The sequence below is a fragment of the Gymnodraco acuticeps genome, unplaced genomic scaffold (assembly GCF_902827175.1).
Source record: "Gymnodraco acuticeps unplaced genomic scaffold, fGymAcu1.1, whole genome shotgun sequence".
Lineage (NCBI taxonomy): Eukaryota > Metazoa > Chordata > Actinopteri > Perciformes > Bathydraconidae > Gymnodraco > Gymnodraco acuticeps.
The window spans coordinates 520,820-546,458 of record NW_022992180.1 but is presented as its reverse complement, the minus strand read 5'-3'; the positions used below and the strand labels follow the sequence as shown (position 1 = coordinate 546,458).

Genomic DNA, 25,639 nt, shown 5'->3' with positions numbered 1-25,639 from the left:
GTATAACAGATTATCACGTACTCCATCCTCCTCTTCAGAGCTGAATTTCTTCTGCAGCCGTCTTTGCCAGTGGGTCCTTTTTCTGGAAGACACCAGATAAAAGGAATTACTACTGCATGGTAAAACAGTTGTACTTGCATCATGACACATTGCCCCCTTGAATAAGAGGTGGAAGCAACAAGCTGTATGGCTGTGGAGCACATCCATGGAGATTTTAAGTAGTAAATGACAGTCTACATACCCATCCAAAGTCGCTGCAGAATGCCATTTCCTTTACGACTTTACTTCTTTTGGGTGGGTCTGGGTCATCATGATTACTTACCCTGGGACTGTCTTCGCAGTCTTCCCTCTCCAATCGTCTTTTGGTTGATCTTCTGCCTTCGAATCTATCAGTGACAACAAGTGATATGGGAATTGTTAACAAACACAACTGGTTTATTGTTTAATTTAATTTTTTTTTTTTTTTTTTGCCCTCATAAGACATAAAAACAATACAATAAAAGATTCAAGATGACACATGCACAAAATGTGTCACGGTAAGAATACTTACGTCACGGGGAAGTTGTCAATGAGTAGCATGCACCACCATCTCCTTAAATGCTCCATGTCCAACTGTGCAAAAAAAGATGCATATTAAAATGAAAAGGGAACACCACAAGGACTGATCAAAAGTGTATCTCTGTGGCCTACCTCACTGAAATCAAAAGCTGACTCCATCACAAAGTAGAGGGCATACTGTTCAAGAGTAAAAAAAACATTACACACTAATTGCAAAACTGTAAAGAAAAGATTGCTAAATTCATCAGATGAGCCATACCATGAGCACAAACACCCCACAGGCCTGTTGTCTTGGTATGCCCTATTTCATGAAGAAGGTGAGATTATATACATGATATACACATATACACACACACAGTGTAGGAATCCAGGAATCAAACTCAATTAGTGTGCATCATAATTACTAACTTGAATGTCGTTTGCACAGAATTCTCTCCAGGGTCCAGGTGACACAAGCAGAGCAACTTGTCTAATGGGGGATAACACACAGCTGTTTAGACAAGGACATTCAAGAAAATTGAAAACTGGAACATATAACTGGTTGAATATTGTCAAACTGGTGGAACCACCAACTTTTGAACACTGCAGAACTGCAGAACCACCAACAGTGGAATGCCGAACAGGTTGACCAAGAGCTTGATTTTAAGGAAACAAACAGAAAAGAAAGCTTATAAATGGGTGGGAACAGAACATTCCCATTTTAAATGTCTTATGCTCAGTTTCAGTCCAATCTTTTGTTCAATAACATGTCAATTTATGCTTGAGGTCATCTTTTAAATGTAAAACTGAACACAGAGCCATAGACAAAAATAATCCAAATATAAGAACAGAACCTTAAAACTGAACATAATTTCTGTGCTTAAAAACCTCAATGTTTCCATTTGGCTTTCATCACGGAAGCCAGTCCCATTTAGGGAATCTAAAAAAAATCTCCCTTTCTTGTGGCTTCATTATCTACAAAATAGTTACCACAGCAAATAGAACACAAAATTACAAAATTTGGGCTGAAATACTTATCTTAATTTTGAAATGACAGTAACAGTATAAGAAGATGTTATACTTTATTGATGAAATTAGTAATATTTTGTGTTTAGCTTGAAATACAGATAAGTAAATTCATATCACTGACACATATTGTCCAATGCCCTGGGCCCAAGAGTTCAAAACTTTTAATCCCTATCTGATCAGATCAGATTTATCTTTTGGGGAGTTCAAAACCAAACAACAGGATTAGGATCACTTTGATATCCGATCAGATCAGGAAATCCAATCCATGCTTTAATCTGGATCAAATCTTCTAAACGGGTTCAAACCGACAACACAGGATTGGGATCAATTTGATCCCAAAAAACTGGATTATCCTGATCCCAGCAGAGGGGTGGATTTCCAGTGGATTACCAGAGCAAAATGTACTGTACAATTTATTTTAAAATATGTTTCAATATAAATTAGATGGCAAAGTTTGTTAACTGAAATAATACACAATTTTTAGCCTTCATGGGAAATACATTTAATTTTTCCATTTTTTTTTTGTGGTGGCCTATTTTGTTTTCAACCAAATGTTGATGACATAAATGTTTATGCTCATGAAAGTATCACAGCAAAGATTGTCAATCACAAATTTAATTTAGATTAAATTAAAAATATCTTCTACCAAAAAAAGTCCATCATCTGTCATCACCTTTCAAAAGTAATTGCAGACAATAGCATCTCGCCTTGCACCACCACTCAGTCTCTCATTTAGAGGGAAATCCATAGGTGGGGCCTAGATCATCAGCAGGTGCGAGGGGCTCTGGGGGATCATCGATGTCAGAGAGGGGGACTCTGCGATGGACAGCGATATTGTGTAGCACAATACAAGCCAGTGTTATTTGGCATGCTCCTTGGGGTTCCACTCTCAGATAGTTGAGGCGTGCAAAACGCCTCTTCAGTACTCCATTCAAGCGCTCAATGGCACACCTTGTTCTTCCATGGGCATTGTTGTAGCGCATCTGTGAGGGAGTGTTGGCCGTGGGAAAAGGTGTCATCACCCATGGTAGGAGTGGCCTGTTGGTTTGGAATTCAGTGAACAACCGGTTCTCTCTGAAGATACGTGGACTGACCCAGGCCATCGCACAACACAGTTGGTGATGGCAAGGTCAGCATCTCCCACAAGTTGCACATTGATGCTGTGCTTCCCTTTCCTGTTGACATATTCCCACTCCCTCTGACGAGGTGCTTGAATATGTACATGGGTGCAGTCGATCACCCCAATGGTGTTGGGCATGTCTCCCAGAAGAAAAAAGTTCTGCTTCACTTTGGCAATCTGGCCATCAGTGGGAAAAGTCACAAAGTGATCCAGCAGGCGAGCCAGTGCATCAGACACAGCTGTCACCACTTCACCCACTGTTGTCCTGTGGACTCCCATGCTGTCAGCTATGACCTCATAGAATGTTCCACATGCGTAAAAGCGCAGGGCAATGAGGACCTGTTCCTCTAAAGTCAGAGCATGACTCCGCAAGGTTCTGCACTGCAGTTGTGGCCTGACCAGATCAGCAATGTAGTTGATGTCATCAAGTCCAAATCGAAAACGATTGTACAGTTCTTCTGTTGTGTACTGTTGGAGAGGTTTGGGGCGCTCGGTGTGGACCCTTTGGCGGTAACCTCTCCTTCCAGCATGGAAGATGTGAACAATCCCTGCCATGACTGTGTTCTGACTGTTGTTTCAGTCAGTAGGCCTACATCAGTCTCTGAATAACAACTAATTGCAAATACACACCTGGAATGAATGTCCAGATTGGTTAGGGCCTGTGGTTAATTATGTAATTAATAGCAAGGCCAGACCTATACAACTAATTGATGACCTGACCAAACCATTGAGTTGGAAAGATGGACAAAAAGGGGCCTAATTTTACATCTGCTGAGACCCATGCACTGCTGCAGGGTGTAAGGAACAATTATGACTCCAGTTGGTAGCTTTAACAGAGAGGGTGGAGCGACTAAAGTAAAGAGCGGAATATGGATGGAAGTTACAGACAATGTGAATGCCACAGGATCTGGACACAAGAGGACGGTGGACCAAGTGAGGTTGAGGTGGAAGAATTTGAAGCAGCAAGCTACCAAAGACCACAGCCAGGCTAAAAACCCACAGACGGGTAACAAACCACATAAAAGGGGACAATACACAGATGTGGTACTTGATATCATTGGTGGTCAGCAGTCACAATCTTTACATGGAATACCAAACGTTGTACGTTGTAACGTTGTAACGTGAGTCGCAGGTATGTGTGATTTTATCCTTGTTCCTATAGAACTACAATTATTATCTTGTATAATTGTTATTTTCATAGTACTACAATGGCTATATGTCTTACATAGCATCCTAGTACTACAATTTTCCAGGTTGCATGCTTGTGATCATCTTATTAAGGGGTATAAAGTATATTGATAAACTTTCATTTCAGGTCGTCAATGCACCTGATGTGACACACACCATTGAAGATGAGGTCCTCCTGACCCATGTGGATCCAGAAGCTGGACCTTCAGCCAGGCCTGATGACACACTGCAAGAGCCACCTCTAAAGAGAAAATGCAAGCGCACCAGAAAACCAGAGCAGAGGGATGATGCCTACGAGACTCTGCTGAGCCGTGACACGGAGAGGGATGATGCCTACGAGACTCTGCTGAGCCGTGAAACGGAGAGGGCAGAGATGCAGATCCGTCTGGCCGAAGAACAAATACAGCTGTGCCGGCTTCAGCAAACTGAAACCTCACTGAGAATTCAGCTCCTCAAAGCACGCCTGGATGATCCAGCTGCCTTTGAATGAATGCTTTATTGTTGTTACCCTAGTGGGAGTATTTTTTTAATTACAATTTCATTATGATTTGATGTCCTTTATGTATTTAAAAATATAATTAAACATTATAGATGTCTCTGCAATGTGGTCTCTTGTCTTCCTTGTATTCTTTTTCATATCCACTAGATGGCGATCGGTAGGATTAAAGCACTGATATTCAGGATCTAGTCATCTTGAAAAATCGTAATCTGGAACAGACTGATCCTATCCTGAATTGCTTTGAACTCCAGGGACAACATTTGGCCGACTTGTCTGATCCTGGATCACAAAAAATGGGATTTCAAAATCTGATCGGATCTGATTGAGATTAAAAGCTTTGAACTCTTGGGCCCTGGGAACAGGAACCAGAATCCACCGGAAATCGTCTGCTTTATCCTTGGGAGAGATGGTAAAATGAATAGTTTACATTCAGTGATTCTCATATGATTCCAGAAAATATAATAATGATAATACGCATAAGTACCGGTTCATAGGTATGAACCAAGTGTGAACGACATAGCTGTTTGCCGAGAACACTTTGATGCCCTGTAAGACAGTTGTTATTTCAGTCCAGAAAAGATTATAAACAGAAGGGGATACATTTATATTGGAAAATGTATGCAACTTCACTACCTGGTCATTGGCCAGCTTCTCTATGACCTTGAGGCAGCTGTTTAGGATCTGTAAAAGAAGAGAAAAATGGCAACATCAGGAAGATACGTCCCCAGCTGACACAGAAAGCGACGCAGGTTCTGGCCCAGTCTCTCGTCATCTCACGCCTAGACTACTGCAACTCCCTCCTGGCTGGTCTACCTGCATGTGCCATCCGACCTCTGCAGCTCATCCAGAATGCAGCGGCTCGTCTGGTCTTCAACCTTCCTAAATTCTCCCACACCACGCCGCTCCTCCGCTCCCTTCACTGGCTTCCGGTAACTGCTAGAATCCACTTCAAGACAATGGTACTTGCTTACCATGCTGCCAATGGATCTGGCCCTTCCTACATCCAGGACATGGTTTGCTTTGATGCCCTTCATTTGAGAAAAGAATACCAAGACTGTCATAGATAACCACATGCACTATGTGTATCCTCTATCAATTTCAAATACATAGACCATATTAGATGAATACACAATTACATGCACACAGAGCAAGCTTTTCATGATTACCCAAGGTGATTCTTCCATTAACATCAAGGCTAAACGCAGTATTGCTTCCCACAATTTTCTTGAACTGTTCTTTCACTTTGTTATTTCGGTCCACATTGTAGAGGTGCAAGATATTCCTCTGTAGGAAGATGTGTGCAGAGGGTGTGAGCATATTAAGGAAATAATTGTTTTTCCGCATCCCGGAGAATAACTGCTCAGTACACTGGCTGTTAATGTGCCCAGCAAGCTCTGGAACAAGTTCAATTCTCCGAAGGAGATCCCTGTCATCTTTGCTGTTGCATTGATGGAAAACATCAAGCAAAGCATAATGATCAGACGATCCAGTGATTGGATGGCAGTCCTTGTCCTCTTCCTCTTTCCTGTGCTTAAGCCATGCCATCTACCCTAAGCTTTCTCTCTGCAGCCAGTTTGATGTTCTTTGGTGAGGGAGGAAGTAACCTCCCCTCATGTGGATGGAAGGGAGGATCCAGTGGTTGTCGGCAGTTGGCATGACTGGCCAGCCCCCTTGCGTAGTCATACACTGTAACATTTGGAAAATGTTTCCATGACAGAAGCATGTCAGTGAAGTCTCTGGGACTCTCAGCTCTGAGATTAAACTTTACAGAATACACGACTCCACATGGGCACATTACTACAGCCCAACCACCTAGAAAGAAAGAAAATCCTCAGTAAACTTGGTAAAATGGTAATCATGCAATTTGATTTAGACAAGCTAGCATAAGACATAATTATGTGCTGATGGGATCACTAACCAGAGGCACCCCAGACTTTCTCAAACACTTTATTATATGTCGTCCTGCTGGCCATTTTCTCACGAAGACGAAGGACAAGGTCCATCTTAGAGCCCTTGCTGTCGAGGCCACACTGCTTACATAGAGCCCTAACCTCTGCTACCTATTTTGACATGAAAAGTAGATGCATCTGACTCGCATTACATTTAAAATTGTATCAGGTAGGTAGATAGAGGTTCTGGATCTACCTTTAGGTTTAACACCATCAGCCAGTCGCTCTTCTGTCACCCGCTCGTCCGCATCAGTGGAGACATCTGGCACATGGATCTTGGCATACTCCGTGTTGAACACAATATCTGACTGTCTGGTATGCTGTCCAATCCACGGTGCCCAGTTTTGATAACTTGGACGGACAATGAAAGGATTCTTGCCGTCACCTGAAATATATGTCAAACATTTAAGTATATAAAGTGTAATTTACTTTTTTCCATAGAATCATAACTTCCAGGATGCATCAGCAAATTGCCCTAGATTGTGTGATCTAGTGTTGAAATACCATTTCACAGCATTTCCTTGCTTTAAAACTGATGATACAGATAACTTACTGGGATAGAAACCACGGCTTAGGATTTCCATAGTCACTGCATCCCAGAAGTCTTTCACATTGACTCTACCATCATACTGCTGAGGTGGATTTTGGATTTCACTGACTGAGAAGAAAATCAGTTGAATGAAACTGAAAATGTAAAAACCAAAACTGAACAAAACACGATAAACCACTGCTACAACACTTTTAAAAAGCTTTGAGATCTTGCAATGTATTTCAGTTATGATTGACTTATTTCTATTGTATAGAAAATTCAACTCAGTTAAGCTTTTTACCAGGCATACTGAAAACGCCCTTCTTATGAAGATCCATGACAACTGTTACAGGGTGATACCCATGAAACACAGGCATATGTGTAGTCATGTTCAGAGAGGGCTTCAAAGGAGAGATACACCTGTAGCACCTTCTCCTTGTTAGGGAAGGACTCTCCCTCAGTTGCCTCAATAATCCCAATTACACGGCTAACTGCAGTGTGGGTCTGAGAAAAGAGGAAGAGACATTTTTAAGTAGAGCTGCAACGATAGATCGATTAGTCAAACTATTCAATTAATCAATTAATTGGAGTCATTTAAAAAAAAAAAAGCTGATTCCAGCTTCTTAAATGTGAATATTTTCTGCTTTCTTTAGTCCTCTGACAGTAACCTGAATATCTTTGGATTGTGGACAAAACAAGACATTTGAGGACCTCACCTTGAGCTTTGGGAAACACTGATCAACATTTTTCACAATTCTTTGACATTTTATAGACCAAACAACTGTTGAAATTGATCGACAGATTAATCAACAATGAAAATAATCATTAGTTGCAGCCCTATTTTTCAGCATAAAGTCGATTGTAAAATCAATAAATCTGAAATAACCTTTTTTTCTGCCGATACAAATTTGCCTGTTTTGATTACGTAGATAATGTGTATACTGATAGAAATCAAAAAGCCTAACCTGTAATGCATTTCTTAAAGTAAGGCACACATGTAGAGAGAGCATCATGTGGTTATCGAAATTGTGGATTCCATCCTGCCACTCCTGATAGCGGTAGACCATACCGCAACTGGGACATGTCTTTTGTATGTCGATATGCCTGAAAGTGCAAATGTAGCCTACATGTCATATAAAAATACTAGGGCTGTCAAGTTAACGCGTTAATAACGCGTTAACGCAAAAAAAAATTAACGCCACTAATTATTTTAACGCGATTAACGCATGTGTATTTTTTTTCCTCGGCCGCCCCGTAGTTTCAGAGCGCATCGAGTTTAAAATACCATCTACAAGCTGACAACACTTCCACGCTCACCGGCAGGCACCGACTGGCTGTTGGGAGGACCGGGAGGGTGTGTGTATGTGTGGCCCGAGCGAGCGAGAGAGAGACCTTACGTGCATTGTTGTTGTTAGCATCTGGTGCTAGCTAGCTGCGCTAACGGATATGGAGTTGTTTAAATGAAAACAGAGGAGCGACATTTCGCCACAACTGCGCCGAGCACTTGACTTTATGCAGGAAGGCCAGACAGCGGGACATTGTACGAAAAGTCAGCACACTCAGCACGGATAGTGCAACATGATTGCAGCGTCCAGGCAGCTCCCGTTCGAGCATATGCCTTGAGCTGCACAGAGCTCCAACGATCCATCACACACACACACACACACACACACACACACACCACACACACACACACCACACACACCACACAACACACACACACACACACCACACACACACACACACACACACCACACACACACAACACACACAAGTTGTATTGTATTATTGAATGAGAGAGGTTCCCGGTTGAATGGAGGAGAATATTTGTAATGTTCAGAGGTTGTTGTGTTTAATATTCATGAGAATATTTGTCATTGTTCAAATGATAATAACCATTAGCATAAAGCATATTTGTCCACTCATATGTTGATAAGAGTATTAAAAACTTGAAAAATATTCCTCTAAGGTACATTTAGAACAGATCAAAAATGTGCGATTAATTTGCGATTAATCGCGATAAACTATGGACAATCATGCGATTAATCGCGATTAAATATTTTAATCGACTGACAGCCCTAAAAAATACATTATGTGAATTGTGTTTCAGCAATACACTTTAAAGCAAAACAAATTGCTATCATTAGTTATCAAGTAGGCTACAGCATCCATGCAATGTCACTGACCTTCAACTATGCCAGAGCATGTTAAAATCCTCGCTTTACTGGTGATCAACTGGGGGTCGCTGAGGACACTCTGTTCAACACATTCCTTGCAAGTGACCTCAGCAGGAACAAGATGCTTTGGAAATCCAAGTGAAGCCTTTTCATTTCTGGAGTTTGCAACCAGTGTCACGGGAAGTTCAGGTGGTATTTTTTTGTGAGACGTGATGTATTTCAAAATCCTTTCAATACCTCTGTCAGTGATTGGGTAATTTTCTTTGTCAGAGTGCTTCAGTTGGCCTTCATTCAAGAGTTCTCTTCTGTACTCTTCTGTACTCTTAACTCTTTTGAATAGGTCCCTCCTTGTCTCAAAAAAGATGCCATTTGCCTATAGCCTTGTGGATGCATGACTTTTTGGAAATCGTACAAGGGCAATGCCAAGTGTTTTTATTTGTGTCATATGCCACAACTACCCTTCCAAGCCTGCTGTAGTATGACACTGAAGGTTCAAAAACAGAGATATGCAACTTCGTCTAACCAACAGTTAGAAGAGCTGATCCTCCACTTTAGCATCTTCTTGTTTCTTTAAAAGTTCTTTTTTACGATTTTCCCCAAACCAATGGTTTTGAACCATTACACACAGTTCCTTTTCAGTCAGAGCAACATTTGGTACATTGGCACGAGGACAAAAGCACAAGGACCGAATGGTGGTGACATTCAAATGGGAGGAGACCACTTCTAAATGCAAAGTCTGCATTTCAATTACACTGATCAACCTCACACTCTGACCTCTGTGTTTGTGACCAAGTATTTTTGATGAAAGGAACTGGGGGTTGCTGGGCCATGGAAAGACTTCTCCACAGCAAAGATCCCTCTTTTAACATCTACACACTGTGACCTGAGATAACGGTCTTCAGAAATGTTGTCCAAATGATCTGTGTGTTTCCTTCTTATGAGTTCTCAAAAAAAAATGTCTTCAATTCCAATTACATTGCTCACATTTAACAACGTCTCTTTTTTTGTGTTGCTCAGCAAGAGGAAGATCTGTGGGCTTCTTTGCATGTGCAAAAGGAGGTGGCTGGGCAATTGCCTCCCTGGCTTGCAGTGTTTCGACTGCCACTGGAGTTTTGACTGTCGGTGGTGCCACCGAGTCTGCAGGTTTACCTTGCGGGGTCTTGACTGTCTGTGGTGCCACAGGAGTTCTGCAGGTTACCTTGCGGTGTCTTGACTGTCGGTGGTGCCACAGGAGTCTGCAGGTTACCTTGCGGTGTCTTGACTGTCGGTGGTGCCACTGGAGTCTGCCAAGTTACCTTGCGGGGGTCTTGACTGTCTGTGGTGCCAACAGGAGTCTGCAGGTTACCTTGCGGTGTCTGACTGTCGGTGGTGCCACTGGAGTCTGCAAGTTACCTTGCGGGGTCTTGACTGTCGGTGGTTGCCACCGAAGTCTGCAGGTTACCTTGCGGTGTCTTGATTGTCTGTGGTGCCACCAGAGTTTGCAGGGTTCCAGTTATTGATTTGTCCAACACACTGTGACCGAGAGGTGCTTGGTGAATTTGGTCCTCTTCTGATTAGTGTAGGCTGGGACAATAGGCACAGTGGAAGTGCTAGTTGAGGCGGCACTTCAGACACACATCTAGCAATGGTGAACTCTGAAAGAAGTTAAAAAACAATAGTGGGTAATAGAAACACATGCTTTAACTATATTAATGTTATATCATACTTAACATAAGTAAAGTACATAATAATCAGTAGCCATAAATAAAAGCAGATATACACAGATGTAAACCGATAGATAAACTGATGGTCAACTGACAAGATCCCCGGATTTTGTTTGTGGAGACGTTCCTGCGGCCACTTGCCGCCCCGGGTTCAGATGGCGCTGGCCAACACGACCATTACTGAACCCCCGCGCCCTGGCTTGAGGAGGCTGACCGTTTCTTCGGCGACCCAGCAGCCGGTGGAGATGTGCTAGCTGCACGCTCAGTGCCCCCTCGCAGGTTAGGAGGGTTTTGGGGGGGGAGCAGACCGCGGCGGCTCCAGCCGGCGTGTGTAGAGGTGTGTGTGGTTAAAATTAAGCAGCCTGCGTCGCTCTTCAGCTGTTCTAATGAAAGTAAACACAGTGAAGGCGTTGCGTAAAAGCATTTCCCTTTAGGGGCTCCGTACAATACAAAACAAATGCAAATATTTAATTAAAAAAAGTATAGTCCTTTCGAGTCAATCTGTCTCAAGTCATGTGGTCAAGTCATGAATACCAAGTCAAAGTCAAGTCAAGTATTTTATCAATGTTAGTCAAGAGCAAGTCTCAAGTCCAAAAATATGCGACTCGAGTCAAGTCATGTGACTCGAGTCCCCCACCTCTGGGGCGCGGCTGTTCTTATGTTCTCTGAGAGGAGGGCTCACCTTCCACACCTCTATGGTATGGTTGTGTAAAAAAGGCTTAGGCCATCTTACAATAATAATGATCTATGTCTATTGATAGAAAGAGAAAGTGTTCAAAAATCAAAAAAGAATGCGAAGAGAGTGTGAAACCGCTGGTTTGTCTTTTAATCATTTCAACATAACACATGACAAGTCAAAGATACACTGTACTGTACAATAAGTAAATACTTCTGTTGTGTTCATCATCTCTTTGGATCAACCAATATACAAATCTTGTCACTTCTACATTGCAGCAACTGATTGCATGTGAGATATGTAACAAAAAAAAGCAAAGACTTCTCATTTTCTTTCTTTCTCCGAAGCACATCATTTATATAATTCTCCCTGTAGTTGATAAACTCCATGCTATAGAAAATAGTGTAAGTGAATGCAAATATTCTATTTTCGTTCACCTTTTTTCACCCTTTTTATTCCAGAGGTGGCTGTTATAGCAAGTGATACAAATAAAATGGGCTATGTCACTAACGAGATTACACAAAGAGGTTGGAATGCAAGACTTACAAATAAGCTAGAAATATATAAAAACTGCACGTGGATGTCGCCTGCATCAGACAGTACCCAGTTCCTTACTAAAAGCCAAAAGGGAGATTAAAGGGCAAGCATTATATAAAGTCAAATCAGTTAAACTGATGACAAATTCCCTTAGAAATGTTTGTGTTCTGCACCTAGTAGTAAAGAGGAAAGGTGAGGATAAGTGCATCCTAGTAGGTGGCAGGTCGAGGTAATGGAGCTACAAGCCAAGCCAAGGAACAGGAACACATCTCTGAGTCAGGGGAGGGTCATGCATACACACATACACAACACATATATATATAAATATATATATAAATTCGTGCTCATTTGGAATCTCCTCTCAGTGTCAGCTAACATTATGGAAGCCAAGATCTGCCAGAAAAATATTTAAAAAAAGATCAAGACTACTACTAAAGAAATAATGACGGTAAGTTCAATATGAGATACTCAAAACTAAGATAAAAGTCACAATTATGACATAGTTATGACATTATAATGGAGAGAGTCAAATTGCATTTCAAATAACTGAGTCAAGTAATAATCTTGTATGTATGCACATTATGTAGTAGTTGTAAGGAAATAGAAGTTAAAATTATAACTCAAAAATTACATTAAGGCTTAAAAATAAGTGAAGAAAGGTTTTACTAGGATATTTTTTCAATGTTCCCTTAAATGGTAGAAAGAAAAAGTAATTGTTCGAGGTTATTTAAAAAAGTTTACCAGATAGTAAAACATCTTCACTTACAAAGTCTTAATTATGGATGGTGGATTATTTGTGATCAAGCATAATTCATCGTTTTTGATCTCACGTAACTTTGCGTAGTGATTGTTTTTTAACTTGATTTGGCAGAAATGGACTTCCATACAGATCGATTCCTTAAACAGGGCCTGTCTTTGTGTTGTTTGTTTTTACTAGAAGGATCTTTTAATGATTCAATTCACCCCAGTCCTGGTTTACTCACTCTTGTGACAGTTCTGCAAGGCGTCCCTAATGAGCTCAGGTGGGACAATGATATCAGTGTTTCACAGCCTGACTATACGTTTTCTACGTTTTTCACTGTTGTCTTAAAATATCTACAAGTATGTTTAGTTCCATTAATTTAAAGGCACACATATGAGTCATTTGAGGCTGGAGTTGTTCCTTTGGCGACAACAGCTCAGTGACCATGGCTGCGGCTTTAAGTGCTAAGTTTGGGGTTATTCATGTCTGGATTTCGTTCAGTTACACTGTCTAAAAGTGGCGTGCAGATGGGTGCAAATTGCAACAGCGTTTAAAGGCAGGCTGTGGTCAGGCTGTTGGCTTTGACATTTGACTGACAACGGTCTGGTTTCCCCCCCACTCAGAAATGGTGTGGCTGTTCTTTTCACACACTTGGCTGTAGAGTTTGATTAGATATTTATGAGAGAGAAAGCAAAGCTGGTTACCCCAAAACAAAAAAGAAAGAAAGATAGGAGAGGAGAGGAGAGGGGCTCTTATTTAAAAAGGATATTAGTGAAAGATCTATCAAAAATACTGTTATTCGTTTGGAGAAGAGAAATACACAAAGGTTGATCAAGTCTACACATCAAACTAATGGCACATACATATACAGGATCAATACAAAATTAAAAAACACATGAACATATAAGCTGAATTTTAAAAGAAAAAATACTCTTTTTTTAAAGGTTGAAAGTGCTAGAATTCAGATTAGCTCACAGAAACCCAGGGGAGGACAAACGTAATACATGCCAAATGCTTTTCTTTCATTTACATTTTTTAGGATTTATTTCATATTTGTGAAAAAAGTATAAATGCTCAATTTGATTGCTACAAATGTGGCTCCATCTAAAAAACACCTTTTTTAAATTGATAACAATTTAAATGTAAATCTTGCCTTTTTATATACGTATATGCTACATCATGTAATTCTCATAAAGGTGACATTAGCTAATTTATTTAGAATCAATAAAAAGTTGTAATCATCTTACAAGTCATGATCAAAATAATGACTTTCCAGGGGGGAGACAAATATGAGTCAAATTCCGATTAGTTCAGAACTTGGACCATAAAATGTATAACTTTAGAGATAAGGTTCATGGTCGGTGGGTTCATATCCTACAGTATAAAAACATCTTGTAGCATTTTTGTAACAAGCAACTGTGGCAAAAATGTAGTTTTCTTCTCCCCAGGTTTTGGTAAGAAAAAATAAAACAAATAAAAATGAGGTGATGTGTTGTGTTGTTTTTTGAGGTCCTGTTTTAAAACAAACAGAAAATAATATATCATATGACAACAAACAAAACAAATATATGACTACGAAGCAATAACCCAGGTTGCCAGTCAGTCATGTCCCCCCCCCCCCCCCCCGCACTTTGAATGTCAAAGCCTGGGAATTTCGGTGACTGCGTTCCTCTGGATGTATCGCCTTCTCAGACCCTTTACCTTTGACTCTACAAAGCAGCGAGAGAGGAGGGGAGTACAGGGGGGGTTGGGGGGGGATAGGGTTCCCGGGGATGATGGTTCTGTTGTGCATGTTTTCAGCTCGCTGTCCATCTTGCAAACAAATTGAAATGTTCTAGTGGTCTACAGTTGTCGTCCATCAGCAACCGTAGCTAAAAGCAGCAATGTGTTTTATTTTGAATTTGTATGTGCTGTGTTTTCCTGTTTTTCTTTGTTTAACATGTAATGGCGATCGGGGGCTGTGGCGTGACGACTGCTGAAGGCAGAGTGAGCCAAGGGGCCTTTTGGACGCCTGCAAAGACACTAAAGGGAGTGTCCCAGATGGAGCTGTTCACTGGAAAAAACTCAACCGTTGACTTTAATTGTGTTATGTTAACAGATTTCACAAAACTGTACTATGTTAGCTGAAAGCAATAATATTAACTTTAAATTAAAAAAAAATTGGTTCAACTTAATATTATTGCTTTCATCTAACCTAATACTAATAATGTGTAATCTGTTGACATATTACATTTAATTAAAGTGAACGTTTCAGTTCTTTCAGTTTGCCACAGACAGAACGTTAGGTTAGTTAGGTTAACTTTGGGCTCAGGTTTATATAGGCTGAAGATGATTGGTTGGTGAGGATTTAAACTCCAAGAATCCACTGGGATCGCAGTGGGACTCACCACAGCACAGTTACATATTCCACAGGCCCCGACCATGTGAGCATCCCAACAATCTATCCAACTCAAATCCTAGTTGATTATTCAGCCACTAACAGCCTTCTATAGAAGACTAGTTCTGATTCCACTACACTAACTCAAGTACATGTAAAGGTAAAGATTGGATATGACAGAGAAAGCTTAAGGGAAAAAGCTAATACTTCATCCATTTGATCAAAACAAACGCAAGATACAGACAAATGTAAACCTGCCAGACATCAAAAAACATCATCACTTAGTTTAAATATGTCTACCTAAAATACACCTTACTGAGATAAAAGCAATAATAATATTCATTTTGAGATATTTCGTACACTGCAATAACATTCTTTAACACATTTTGACTCATCTGTCACTGAAGTTCTCTTGTTGTTTTTGCCATTCACATATGTCAGGGTTCATCATTACCATGATGAATGCAGCTTTTGAAGAAGACTGCCTAAAGATGTGTTTGTTCCAAAAATATATTTGTAGGTATGTTGGGCAGCCAAGTTATCGATATGCATTATTCTCATTGGAGCTTTTATAGATAACTGTTAGATGGAGACAGGTGAAGGAAGGAGAGTGAGGAGAACATCTGTGGAAACCTCCGGAAGTCACGAGGAAGGAGATTCCTAATGGTTAAAAAAAAAGTGCTTCTCTTGAGCCAGCATGATATTACAATCATTTCCAACACACACTTTTACTCACGATTCTTTCTTTGTTTTTTTCTTATAAATGTGTGTGACCGAGTTTAATAGGATATAGTTAATAGTTCATTTTAGTGACCTATTTTCATTTAAACTGACTGGACTCTAGGAAGCGCATCAGACGTGACAGGTAAAAGTCAATCATAGGGGATCATCTCATGGTTTAAAAGGCACTTTAGAGGCAGAAGGGGTTTGTGGCTCTACTCAGGCTGTCTGGAGGAGGATTTTAAAGTTTAAGTTCAATCATTGTTTAAATGTCTAAATCTCTCCATTCCTTCACTGGGAGGAGAGGGGGGGGCTCTCTGCACTGTTCATGACGTTTAGGTTATTAGAGGCGGAGGTTCAAAACTCAAGATGAGACACATTCTACCATTTTCTTACATTTGGAAAAGAAAAAGAAAGTAAAACAAAATATCCACTTCAATCTATATTTTTTTCTGGGTCACAACAAGACAGATAATCTTCACTAAAAATTATCTTCAATTTTTTTTTATATTATTACCTAAAGTATGGCAGTACCACGCCTTTTGGCCTACCGATGATCCTGCCCTCTATACTACTAATAGGGGATGGGAGGGGGATAAAAGGGAAGTAAATGGAAATAAAAAGGATGGTTTAATACATGGTTATAACTATAGGATAGGGTAGGGGGGGGGGGGGGACGCCCAAATAAAAGCTGCTTCAACTTCTTTTTTCTTTCTTCTCCTTTGAGGTTTAACTTCCTTTTAAGGCTCAATCAAAAGCTTTTGTGCACTTTCATTTAAGGCTTCTAAGTGTTCATCCGTGTTTTCATTTATTATGATTCTCCAACTTCTTTAAAACAAACCAACAAGCCCCAGATATATCCACCGGCTCTCACTGGAAGGCCTGGTGGAAGCGAGGCAGTGTGTGGTTTGCTAAAGCTGGAGCTGAACACCGGTGGGAGGTGGTGCAGGGGGTCCGAGGCCCAGAACCCCACCGGAGCTCTGGTGCTCCTGAGGTTGCGGTTGCAAAGAGGTAAAAGGTGCCGTGACGACAGCTGCAGCGTGGGGCTCGGCAGCGTGCAGAGATGAGGAAGAGGAGGAGGAAGACGAGGGGGGGTCGCGGATGTTGTAGCCCATCACCAGCCCTCCCGTGCTCATGGAGGGCGTTGTATGGAGGCAGGTTAAGGGGCAGGAACCCCAGCAGGTGGGAGAAGTCCATGTTAGCAGCACACAGAGACTCAGCGAGCACCCGCAGGGCTCTTGGACAGGAGGTGGTCCCCGCAGAGCTCGTCCACCAGGCCCGAGGTGGGCTCCAGGCCATCCTTGGGGGGTGAGGCAGCAGAGTGAGGGTCTGCAGAGTGGAGCGGGCCCGGAGAGCCGCTCTGCAGATCCATGAGGAAGCTCTCCATCTCCACTTTCAAGGGCTTGTCCAGCAGGTATGAGGTAGATCCCAGCTGGTATTTGTGGGCTTGCTGGGGACCCGGAGACTGGTGGTGTGTGGGCAGCGGGGGGGAATGGTGGTGGTGGTGGGTGGTGGGTGGTATGGTGGTGGTGGTGGGAGTGTGGGTGAAGAGGTCCAGGGGTTTCCATGTGACAACCCCATGCCCATAGCTGCAGACAACGGACTGGGCATCAGGGACGGGTGAGGGTGACCCCCCCCAGTATTAGACATGGTCTGGAGATGGTGGGGGTTGTACATGCCCATTGAAAAAAGGGGCCCCACCGGTGAAACGGTTTTGCCCATCATGGGGTCTTTGTTGGGCCCCATGCCGCACATCATGGGGCTGAGCTCCTCCTTCACAGAGCAGGGTGGAGACCCAGAGGCTAAAAGACCCAACATGTCAGGGGGCTCCGTCTTGATCCTCAGCAGCTCCTGAGAGTGGCTTCTTCTTCACGTGTCGGGGTCAGGTGGGTCCTTCCTGCCGAAGCGCTGGGCACAGTACTGGCACAGGAAGTCCTTTCGGCCTGTGTGCACCACCATGTGTCGTCTCACGTCCTTCCGGGTGTAGAAGCGACGGTCACAGTGATCACACGGGTGCTTCTTCTCCTTGGTGCCGCCTGAAAGACTTCCCGGAGTGGCTTTTGAGGTGCTCCAACAGAATGGGGGGTGCTCTCGTAGCTCTGCATGCACACTTTACAGGTGAGATCCCCCGCCGTGGCAGAATGCATGGCCACATGGCGCTTGTACCCTAGCTTGGTGTTGTAGGTGCTTCCCACACTCCTCACACTTGAAAGGCCTCCTTGTTGGGGTCATGGGTCTGCAGGTGGTTCTTCAGGTGGTCTTTGCGGTGGAACATTTTTTCACAGAAACGAACACTGATGGGTCTTCTGTGGAGAGTGTGTGGCCATATCCTGCGAAGGACCACAAGAAGAAAGAAATACATAGTAAATGGTTGGGGTGTTTTAGGAGAAGTTACACATTCCTTGTCCTTTTGCCACATGTGTTGTGCAGTCACAAGCAGTGTGCATGCTAAAGTGGGGCAGGAATTCCTCCCTCGGGTCCATTTATACATACATGAGTCATAGTGGTTTGCATCCAGGACCCAAAGTGGGTTTTAAAAACCACATCCTGTGATTCACAGGACTCCAAACATCCTATATGTTAATGAGTTTGAGACTTTCACATTTGGAACCCTGTCCCAGGTCTGAGAACACTCCACCCCAAAGTCCAGTTTGCTTTATTAGTGTGAACACTGTGTCCCCCCCCCTGGGGTTAGATTTGGCTGTGCTCTTGAGTACAATTCATGTGTACTCGGGTATGGTTAATATCAGGTTTAAAAAAACTTTGCCAAAAAAAGTGTGTCCGTTATTTACCCTCCTTTTAGCTCTGACTTTGGTCTCAGCCTACGGGAGGCAGTATCTGTGTTTAGCAGCCTCACACTCCACTCACTGATCCTGTCTGTGTGTTTGGAGCAGGGTAAGTAGTGGACTGAAACAGTCAAGTTGTGGCCTGCAAAACCAAAACAACAGCTGAAAGACACCAAAACCCAGAAATCAGTGGGATTGTTTCTGTAAGCTACGCTTTTACAGACAATCAGTAATTGTATCTATATTAACCTAAAGGCAATGGTGGATAAGATAAACCTCAGATTCAGTTAATGTTTCCTGAAATCAAGTCCCTCTTTTTCCAGGTTCATACGGATTAAATATGAGCAGTGTTGTAAGTAACTAAGTACATTTACTCAAGTACTGGACTTAAAGCTAGGGGAGGTAAGAATGGAGAAACCAGCTCGAGTGCGCTGGAATTTGAAAGTACGCAGCCGAAAAAAATCTGCCTCTTCCTTCAGACTTCCTCACAGAGCCCCTCCTCCAACACACACGAACGCGCACATGACCAATGAGGGCACGAGATAAGTTTGTGCACAGATGGAAGGCTGACAGGCAGGTAGGCCATCCAGTTACTTTAGCCGGGCCGGCTCAGATGATTGGTCGTGCTTTTTACAGCACCACGGCTTCCACAGGTGACATTTTTTATGGATTTGTTGTCAAAGCACTTCAGATATTCATTGCTATCGGGATGTTAAGAGCATTCCATGGAATATAACAACAAGTGTTTCTGAAGGGAATTACCTACCCCACCTTTAAGTACAATTTTGAGGTGCTTGTACTTTACTTGAGTATTTCCATGTTCTTCTACTTTGTACTTCTACTCCACTACAGTTCCAGAGGTACATGGTGTACTTTTCCTCCACTACATGTATTTAATACTTTTAGTTACTTCACAGATCTGGATGAATGATGTGAAATCTAACCAAGTGTTGAATCAGACTTTAGTTCCACCTGGAGTAAATCCACCAGCTACCCTGCAGTATACAAAGTCATTCAAACTAGCTGCACCTTTACCAGCTTTGAGAACACTTTCATGATCAATCATTATAAAACATATCATATATATTATTCTGAAATGGACCAATCTGCACAATGACTACTTTTACTGTCGATACTTTAACTATATTTTGATGAGAATACTTTTATACTTTTACTTGAGGAACATTTTGAATGCAGGACTTTTTACTTGGAACAGAGTATTCCTGCACTCTGGTACTTCTACTTTTACTCAAGTACAAGATCTGATTACTTTTACTAAAAGTACAAGATATGAGTACTTTTACTAAAAGTACAATATATGAGTACTTCTCCCCACCTCTGAATTTGAGTAAAAGATAATAGCCTTTTTAAGCTGCTCATTGGGGATTCTGAGAAAGTTATATAGCCATTTAATTCTGCATTTAAAGGATGTGAGTGGTACTGAGCGGTATGGGGGGGCGGTCAGTACCTGAAGAGTTTGTAATTTGGAGCTGAAGGCCTTGGGGCAGTGTGGCTGTGAGCAGTGGAAGGGTTTCTCCTCCCGTGTGACTCAGGGCGTGGAGCCGGAGCTTCTCCTGTGAGGCCAACAGGGCCCCGCACACCAGACACTCACATCGCTCTCCCTCCCTCTCCTCCTTCCCTCTCTCTCTCTCTCCCCCTCTCTCTCGCTCTCTCTCTCTCTCTCTATCCTTGGCAGCGGGGCGCTCCCAAACAGCTTGGCGGTCCGTCGTCCCTCTTCCTCCGGCGTCAGTGCGGTAAAACAGTGTGAGGCATCGGCGGCAGCAGCTGCCATGGCAGCCCTAGAGTGCCGCAGCCATGAAAACCCACTGGTGGCTCCCCCAGGCTCAACGTAGGAGTGGGGGGGGTATGGTCAGAAAAAAAAGAAGATGCTCAACAGCTCACAGGAAGAGCCAATAATCCAGCGGGGACATCGAGGTAAGCCAAAATCTGCTGTGTGATAGAAAGAACATGCTTTAAAAGCCGTTTCCAAGCTTGTGGCAAAAATGTATCTGAAGTTAATTCCTTTATTGTCATTGTACAAGTACAAAAGCAATCCTGTTAGTGCACATCTACATATCAACAAGTAATAACATAAATATATATATGTATCTATACACTCAAAGAAATGTATAAATGCAGTTCAAATAACTGCACTGAAAAACTGAGATGTTGAATTGAATAAAGTGTATGCCAATTTCACATAATTGTATCAGGTTAGTGAAAAGCAACTATATTAAGTTGAACACAATATTTTTTATTCAAACTTAATATTATTGCTTTCAACTAACCTAATACAGTTATATGGAATCTGTTGACATAACACAACGTTTCAGTTTCAGCGTAAGTTTAAACCAGACATTTGCATGTCTGAGTTGATCACTTAATAAATAAATAGATAGATAAATTCAGGAATAATTGTGTTTTGATGACTATAGCAAATGTAGCATTTGCCATTATTTTGTAACCAAATGCGGTAAAAAAACTGTTTTTGAGTCTTTTTGTTCGACTTCTGATGGACTTATAACGTCTACCAGAGGGCAGGAGAGTGATCAGATGGTGTCCAGGGTGCGAGGACTCTTTTATTATTTGTCCTGCTGTGCTGAGGCAGAGTGACTGAATAGGTCTTTCCTCAGAGGGCAGTGAGAATGAAGACCCTAGGTGAGAATGAAACATATTCTGCTGCTAACTTTTTACCTGTTGAAAATACTTATTGTCCTTCTTTGTCTCTGCACTTTCCTCCTCTCTCTGCTTCACTCGCTCCTCTTCTTCACTCTCTCTTGCCTCTTCTCCTCACCCAGTCCCAACAGCTATGGTTGGCGGTGAGTGGGAAACACTGCTCTGCATTTTTACTGTCCTGCAGGAGAGAGTAAGCATGAACAAAAACAAAGGTCAGTCCACAAAAAAGTAGCTCAGAAGTTATTTATTTAAATCATTGGCCGATTTTTGGGTAAATCTGTTGATGTAAACAACAACTCAAAAATGTCAGAATATCATACAAAAAAATGAATCCTCTCCAACTTAAATAGTCGCCTCAAATTTCATCTGAAAAGTCAGTTTGCTCTGAGCTCACTAGGGGGCGCTGAATTACAAGTCTGACTGTCTTAAGACCAATAATACTGCACAGTGAGCTTGTGCTTATGTGTGTACATGTATGTACTTCTATGAAACTTGACCTCTTGGAATCTCCTGAGAAACACACAAAAACATGGGGGGGGGGTGTTTATGCCACAACACTTCCTACTTTTTTTCAAACTTTGAGGTGAAACATTTGACAGCAGAACTGTCCCCCCACCCCGACCTGCAGTTTTTTTATTAAAATCAACCACAAACTATATTAACTGGTGTTCCCGCTGAAGCCTCTCTTCCTCTCATCTCCACATTCCCTTATTTACCCTCAGTGACCTCTGTGGACCCCCCTGCTAACACACAGCTCAGTCCAAGGTTGAGCTGACACACAACGCTGATCACAATGTTCGCTGGCTCCGAGCGCCAGACACGTGCACAAAGTACCGTAAACACATGTGGGCATATGTGACAGAATGCACATACATGCACAGCTCCCAATGTAACGGGATCTTCTCTGTGTGAGAGGTCACTGAGTTAAGCAAATATGTTGGAATCTGCTCTGAGTGCTTTTGCAGATGCTAAAATGTACATGTTTACATAGAAATGCACAAACATTTATCCACAGGTTGTGGGCTACAACATGTGAGAGGTGTGTGTGTGTTCATGTATTCCTTCTACACACAAGATACACATGTGTGCCTGTATGCTCACGCAAGTCCAAGTGTGCACACATGTGTGTTTGTTCTCATAATGTACATGTGTTTACAGCGGTGGTTAAGAGGACCTGACAGCTGTAGCGTTGTGTAGTGGTCATCACCCCAGCGGGTAGGGTGCAGGGGTGTGGACACCCGCCCCATTGACCACCCTCAGGGAGCCCGGCTCTATTGTACAGCCTACCCACATCGCACATTCCTGCCCCTGAACCATGCCGTGTCTCCCTGCCTCTCTCCTCCACACAACAACAGCACATCATGTACACACAACCCACCCCCCCCCCCCCAACCAAAAGCCGGCACGCTCAAACGCATTCACAAAGGCGCACACACAGACAGGCAGATACAATGAAGAGAATCCACACCATCAAGTGATTGAAATAAAACAAATAGAGCCTGAACACAAAAGACAGACAGCCTGAACAAGCCCAAATGACTGACTTAGGCCCCGGCCACACAGGACGATAACGGTCGTTTCCGTTACCGTTTTTGTGTCATAGACCATTCGGCCACACTAGGACGACAGAATATGGCACTAAACGACTGCGGAAACGATAACGGGTCCCAAGGTGGATAGAACGGCATACGCAACGCTCTGGGGGGGTCAAACAGCTCAGTGTGTACGCCCTACGCTCATTTTCTGATAATGATGAGGCAATAGCCCCCCCGCCTCTCCCCACCTCTGCTGCCTCACCCCCGCGTCAAAGTAAACTGCACACTGAATTCAGATTATTTATCTTTCTCTCGATATGGACCTAAACGCGAGTGAAGTCTATCTGACAAGGACGGAGACACGCAGCTCTGCTCACCTGCAGCTCCGCTCACCTGCAGCTCCTCCCGCTGTGATGCAGCGGTGAACGGAGAAAAACACACACTTCAAGTCCGATCATCACCCTTAGCTATTTTAATTACCTCTCAAACTACCTAAACTAGTAATAAATATGTTTTATTTTTTACTGTCGGCCGGGTCACTCAGTATACTGGATCAGCTGCTGCATGAGACAGACACTGACGCTGTCCGAAGAGAGGGAGGAAAAAGAGGAGGCCTCCGTGTATTTTATTATTATATTATATAGATTCGTTATTAATTTGTTTTAAAAGTTCAAATAATAACAAAGAAGACCTTTGACCGGCACTTTTATAATTTTGTCCGGAAAGATTTAACTTAATACACATTGAACTGGCGAAAAAACTCTGCCCGGTTCCCTCGGCCCCGCAACCTCATGCCCCCACCCGCGGACACGACAACCATGCTTCTTCGCTGCTTTTGTGGAGGATGTTACAAAGCCACGTACAGGCTCGGCATATGTACTGCAGCTTCTCCAGCGGTTGGAGCTAAAACGGAGCGGTCTCGTGTGGACAGAAACTTTCCGAGCTCAGTCGAATAGTCCCATTTAGCTTAGGAACCTTCCTAACGGAGTGAAATGACCCAGAAGTCCCTCAGTGGCAGCCATGATAAGTGCCGTTCGAATTCTCTAGAATGATACCAGCGGCGTGCGTTGAAGCTTCCAACGCTTCTGCCCAGTCACTTTTAGCCGAACTGCCATTTTGGGAAGTGACGTGGAGCGTTGCTGGGCGTTGCTGGCTTCAAAAGTTGAGCAATGTTCACTTTTGAGCTCTCGACGGAGGCGTCAGCCAATGAAATCCCGTTTATTGCAAATCTGCCAGTACAAGCACTAGCCAACCAAACCGCGTGTATGCTGGGAGAGACTACGCAGGTCATTTCCTCATATTCCAAAAAATGGAGGGACAATTCCTTATAGCGGTAGTGAATCACCCGGTGCTGTATGATGCAGTCTCTGTTCATCTACCGGGATACAAACCGGAGGAGCGAGGCATGGAGGGAGGTGGCAGAGACAGTGGGTGAAACTGGTAGGTTTTCGCCTGTTTGGGGGATTTTATATCCAGTTTACCTTCGTTTTCGTGTGATTGTTGTTGGTCGCGTTGCTCGCAAAAAATCCCCAGGCTTCAGATACGCCCACCTCCAAGCGTCCAACGCACGCCGCTGTGTGGATGGGCCGTAACCGAAAGGAGAGGAGAAAATGCTGCCCCACAATGCATTGCAGTCGCAGCATTTGCCGTCACTCAACAGTCGGGCCGTTCACGGAAACAACCGATTATGACCGAGAAATTATATCATGAAAGTTACGGTGCTTATTAAGCATTTTAAAAACGTATGTGGTAAGTTGCCAAAAGTGCTTTGTTTTGACGTTCATCAGTATTATAATCAAAAAGAGAAATATGAACATTAGTTTTTACTGAAATGATCAAATATAGTCAACATTTCACAGTCTTTACTGAGCTGTGTGGGGTTTGTTCAACTTTTAAAAGATGTTTGAATGGTGATATACACACTGATAGATGTTAAGGACTAACGTTTATAATAAATACATTTGTATTGATTTTAAGATATTTTCATACAATCATACGTATTGGGATCATTTGTATTAATGTGGACCGGAGGGAGAGGGTGACGAGCATACGTTCACTTTCCTTTTTTGTTTCAATTCCAACTTTGGTCATGAAGAATATGTTGCTCTGTTGTCCCGTTCATAAAGCATAAAGCAACAGCATCAGAGCACGGTGCAGAGTCTCTAGATGAGTTTACAGTAGTCCCTCCTTCTTATTATACATCCATGTTGTAGTCCGCTGTATAGGAAAACTGTAGTTTCCATAGCTTCCCCACAGCAGCAGACGCACACAATGACGTCCGCTGGCGCATCATAAAACACGTCGGATAGTAAAAGTGCATTCGGATTCTCTAAAGTACCGCGGTCTCTTCTCCTAAGTGCTTTTGAATTCTCCTATCCGCTATCCCTTAACCCCGTGACGTTTCACTCAGAGGTCAAAGAATAGGAGATAGGGTTAGAACTTAGGAGCTGATTTTTAAACTATCCGAACGCAACCCCGGTGTTTATTGCGTGTGGACGGAAGCCTTTTTTGCGATTGCGCTTGCGTTTGCGTATGCGTTTTAACCGTTATCGTCCTCGTGTGGCCGGGGCCTAAGTATGATACTTGCATTATGTGATATTAAAAATATATATTTATGTTTATATCTCACTGTTTGTTACCACAATGCTAATACCGTCCCAAAGAAAGGTAACTCTGCTGGAGGTGGTATTGAGGAAGTGAAATACATTTCATTTCATGTGTAATGTTGTTTGAGAGTAATGTGGATTTCAGAATTGCTCCATGCAAGTAAATATATTACTGCAATAACAAAAAAGCATTAAATGCCTAATGCCAAACTGGACTAGAACTCTAGTAAGCTGAAAATAGCTACTTCTTCTT

The 25,639-nt window shown here is 42.6% G+C and overlaps 1 protein-coding gene and 3 long non-coding RNA genes across 4 annotated transcripts; all 4 read right to left on the bottom strand.

The window, feature by feature from the left end:
- Positions 1–276: 276 nt before the first annotated feature.
- On the bottom strand, positions 277–1,242 carry LOC117539049. Its single transcript, XR_004567934.1, has 5 exons — positions 967–1,242; positions 818–859; positions 691–735; positions 551–612; positions 277–386 (listed from the first exon to the last, which is right to left on the bottom strand). It is a non-coding gene; the product is annotated as an uncharacterized LOC117539049 (long non-coding RNA).
- Positions 1,243–5,387: 4,145 nt separating this feature from the next.
- Positions 5,388–6,534, bottom strand: LOC117539029. The gene is made up of 4 exons (XR_004567930.1): positions 6,519–6,534; positions 6,292–6,433; positions 5,540–6,185; positions 5,388–5,401 (listed from the first exon to the last, which is right to left on the bottom strand). It is a non-coding gene; the product is annotated as an uncharacterized LOC117539029 (long non-coding RNA).
- Positions 6,535–6,539: 5 nt separating this feature from the next.
- On the bottom strand, positions 6,540–7,940 carry LOC117539028. The gene is made up of 4 exons (XR_004567929.1): positions 7,817–7,940; positions 7,153–7,355; positions 6,876–6,980; positions 6,540–6,707 (listed from the first exon to the last, which is right to left on the bottom strand). It is a non-coding gene; the product is annotated as an uncharacterized LOC117539028 (long non-coding RNA).
- A 3,589-nt stretch (positions 7,941–11,529) lies between these two features.
- Positions 11,530–18,113, bottom strand: plagl2 (pleiomorphic adenoma gene-like 2). The gene is given in 11 exon segments (XM_034205041.1): positions 11,530–16,693; positions 16,695–16,735; positions 16,737–16,925; positions 16,927–17,007; positions 17,009–17,225; positions 17,315–17,826; positions 17,828–17,866; positions 17,868–17,966; positions 17,968–17,988; positions 17,990–18,073; positions 18,075–18,113. Coding segments are annotated over 11 exon segments (1,359 nt in total). The 5' UTR covers positions 18,111–18,113; the 3' UTR covers positions 11,530–16,653.
- Between the last annotated feature and the right edge of the window lie 7,526 nt (positions 18,114–25,639).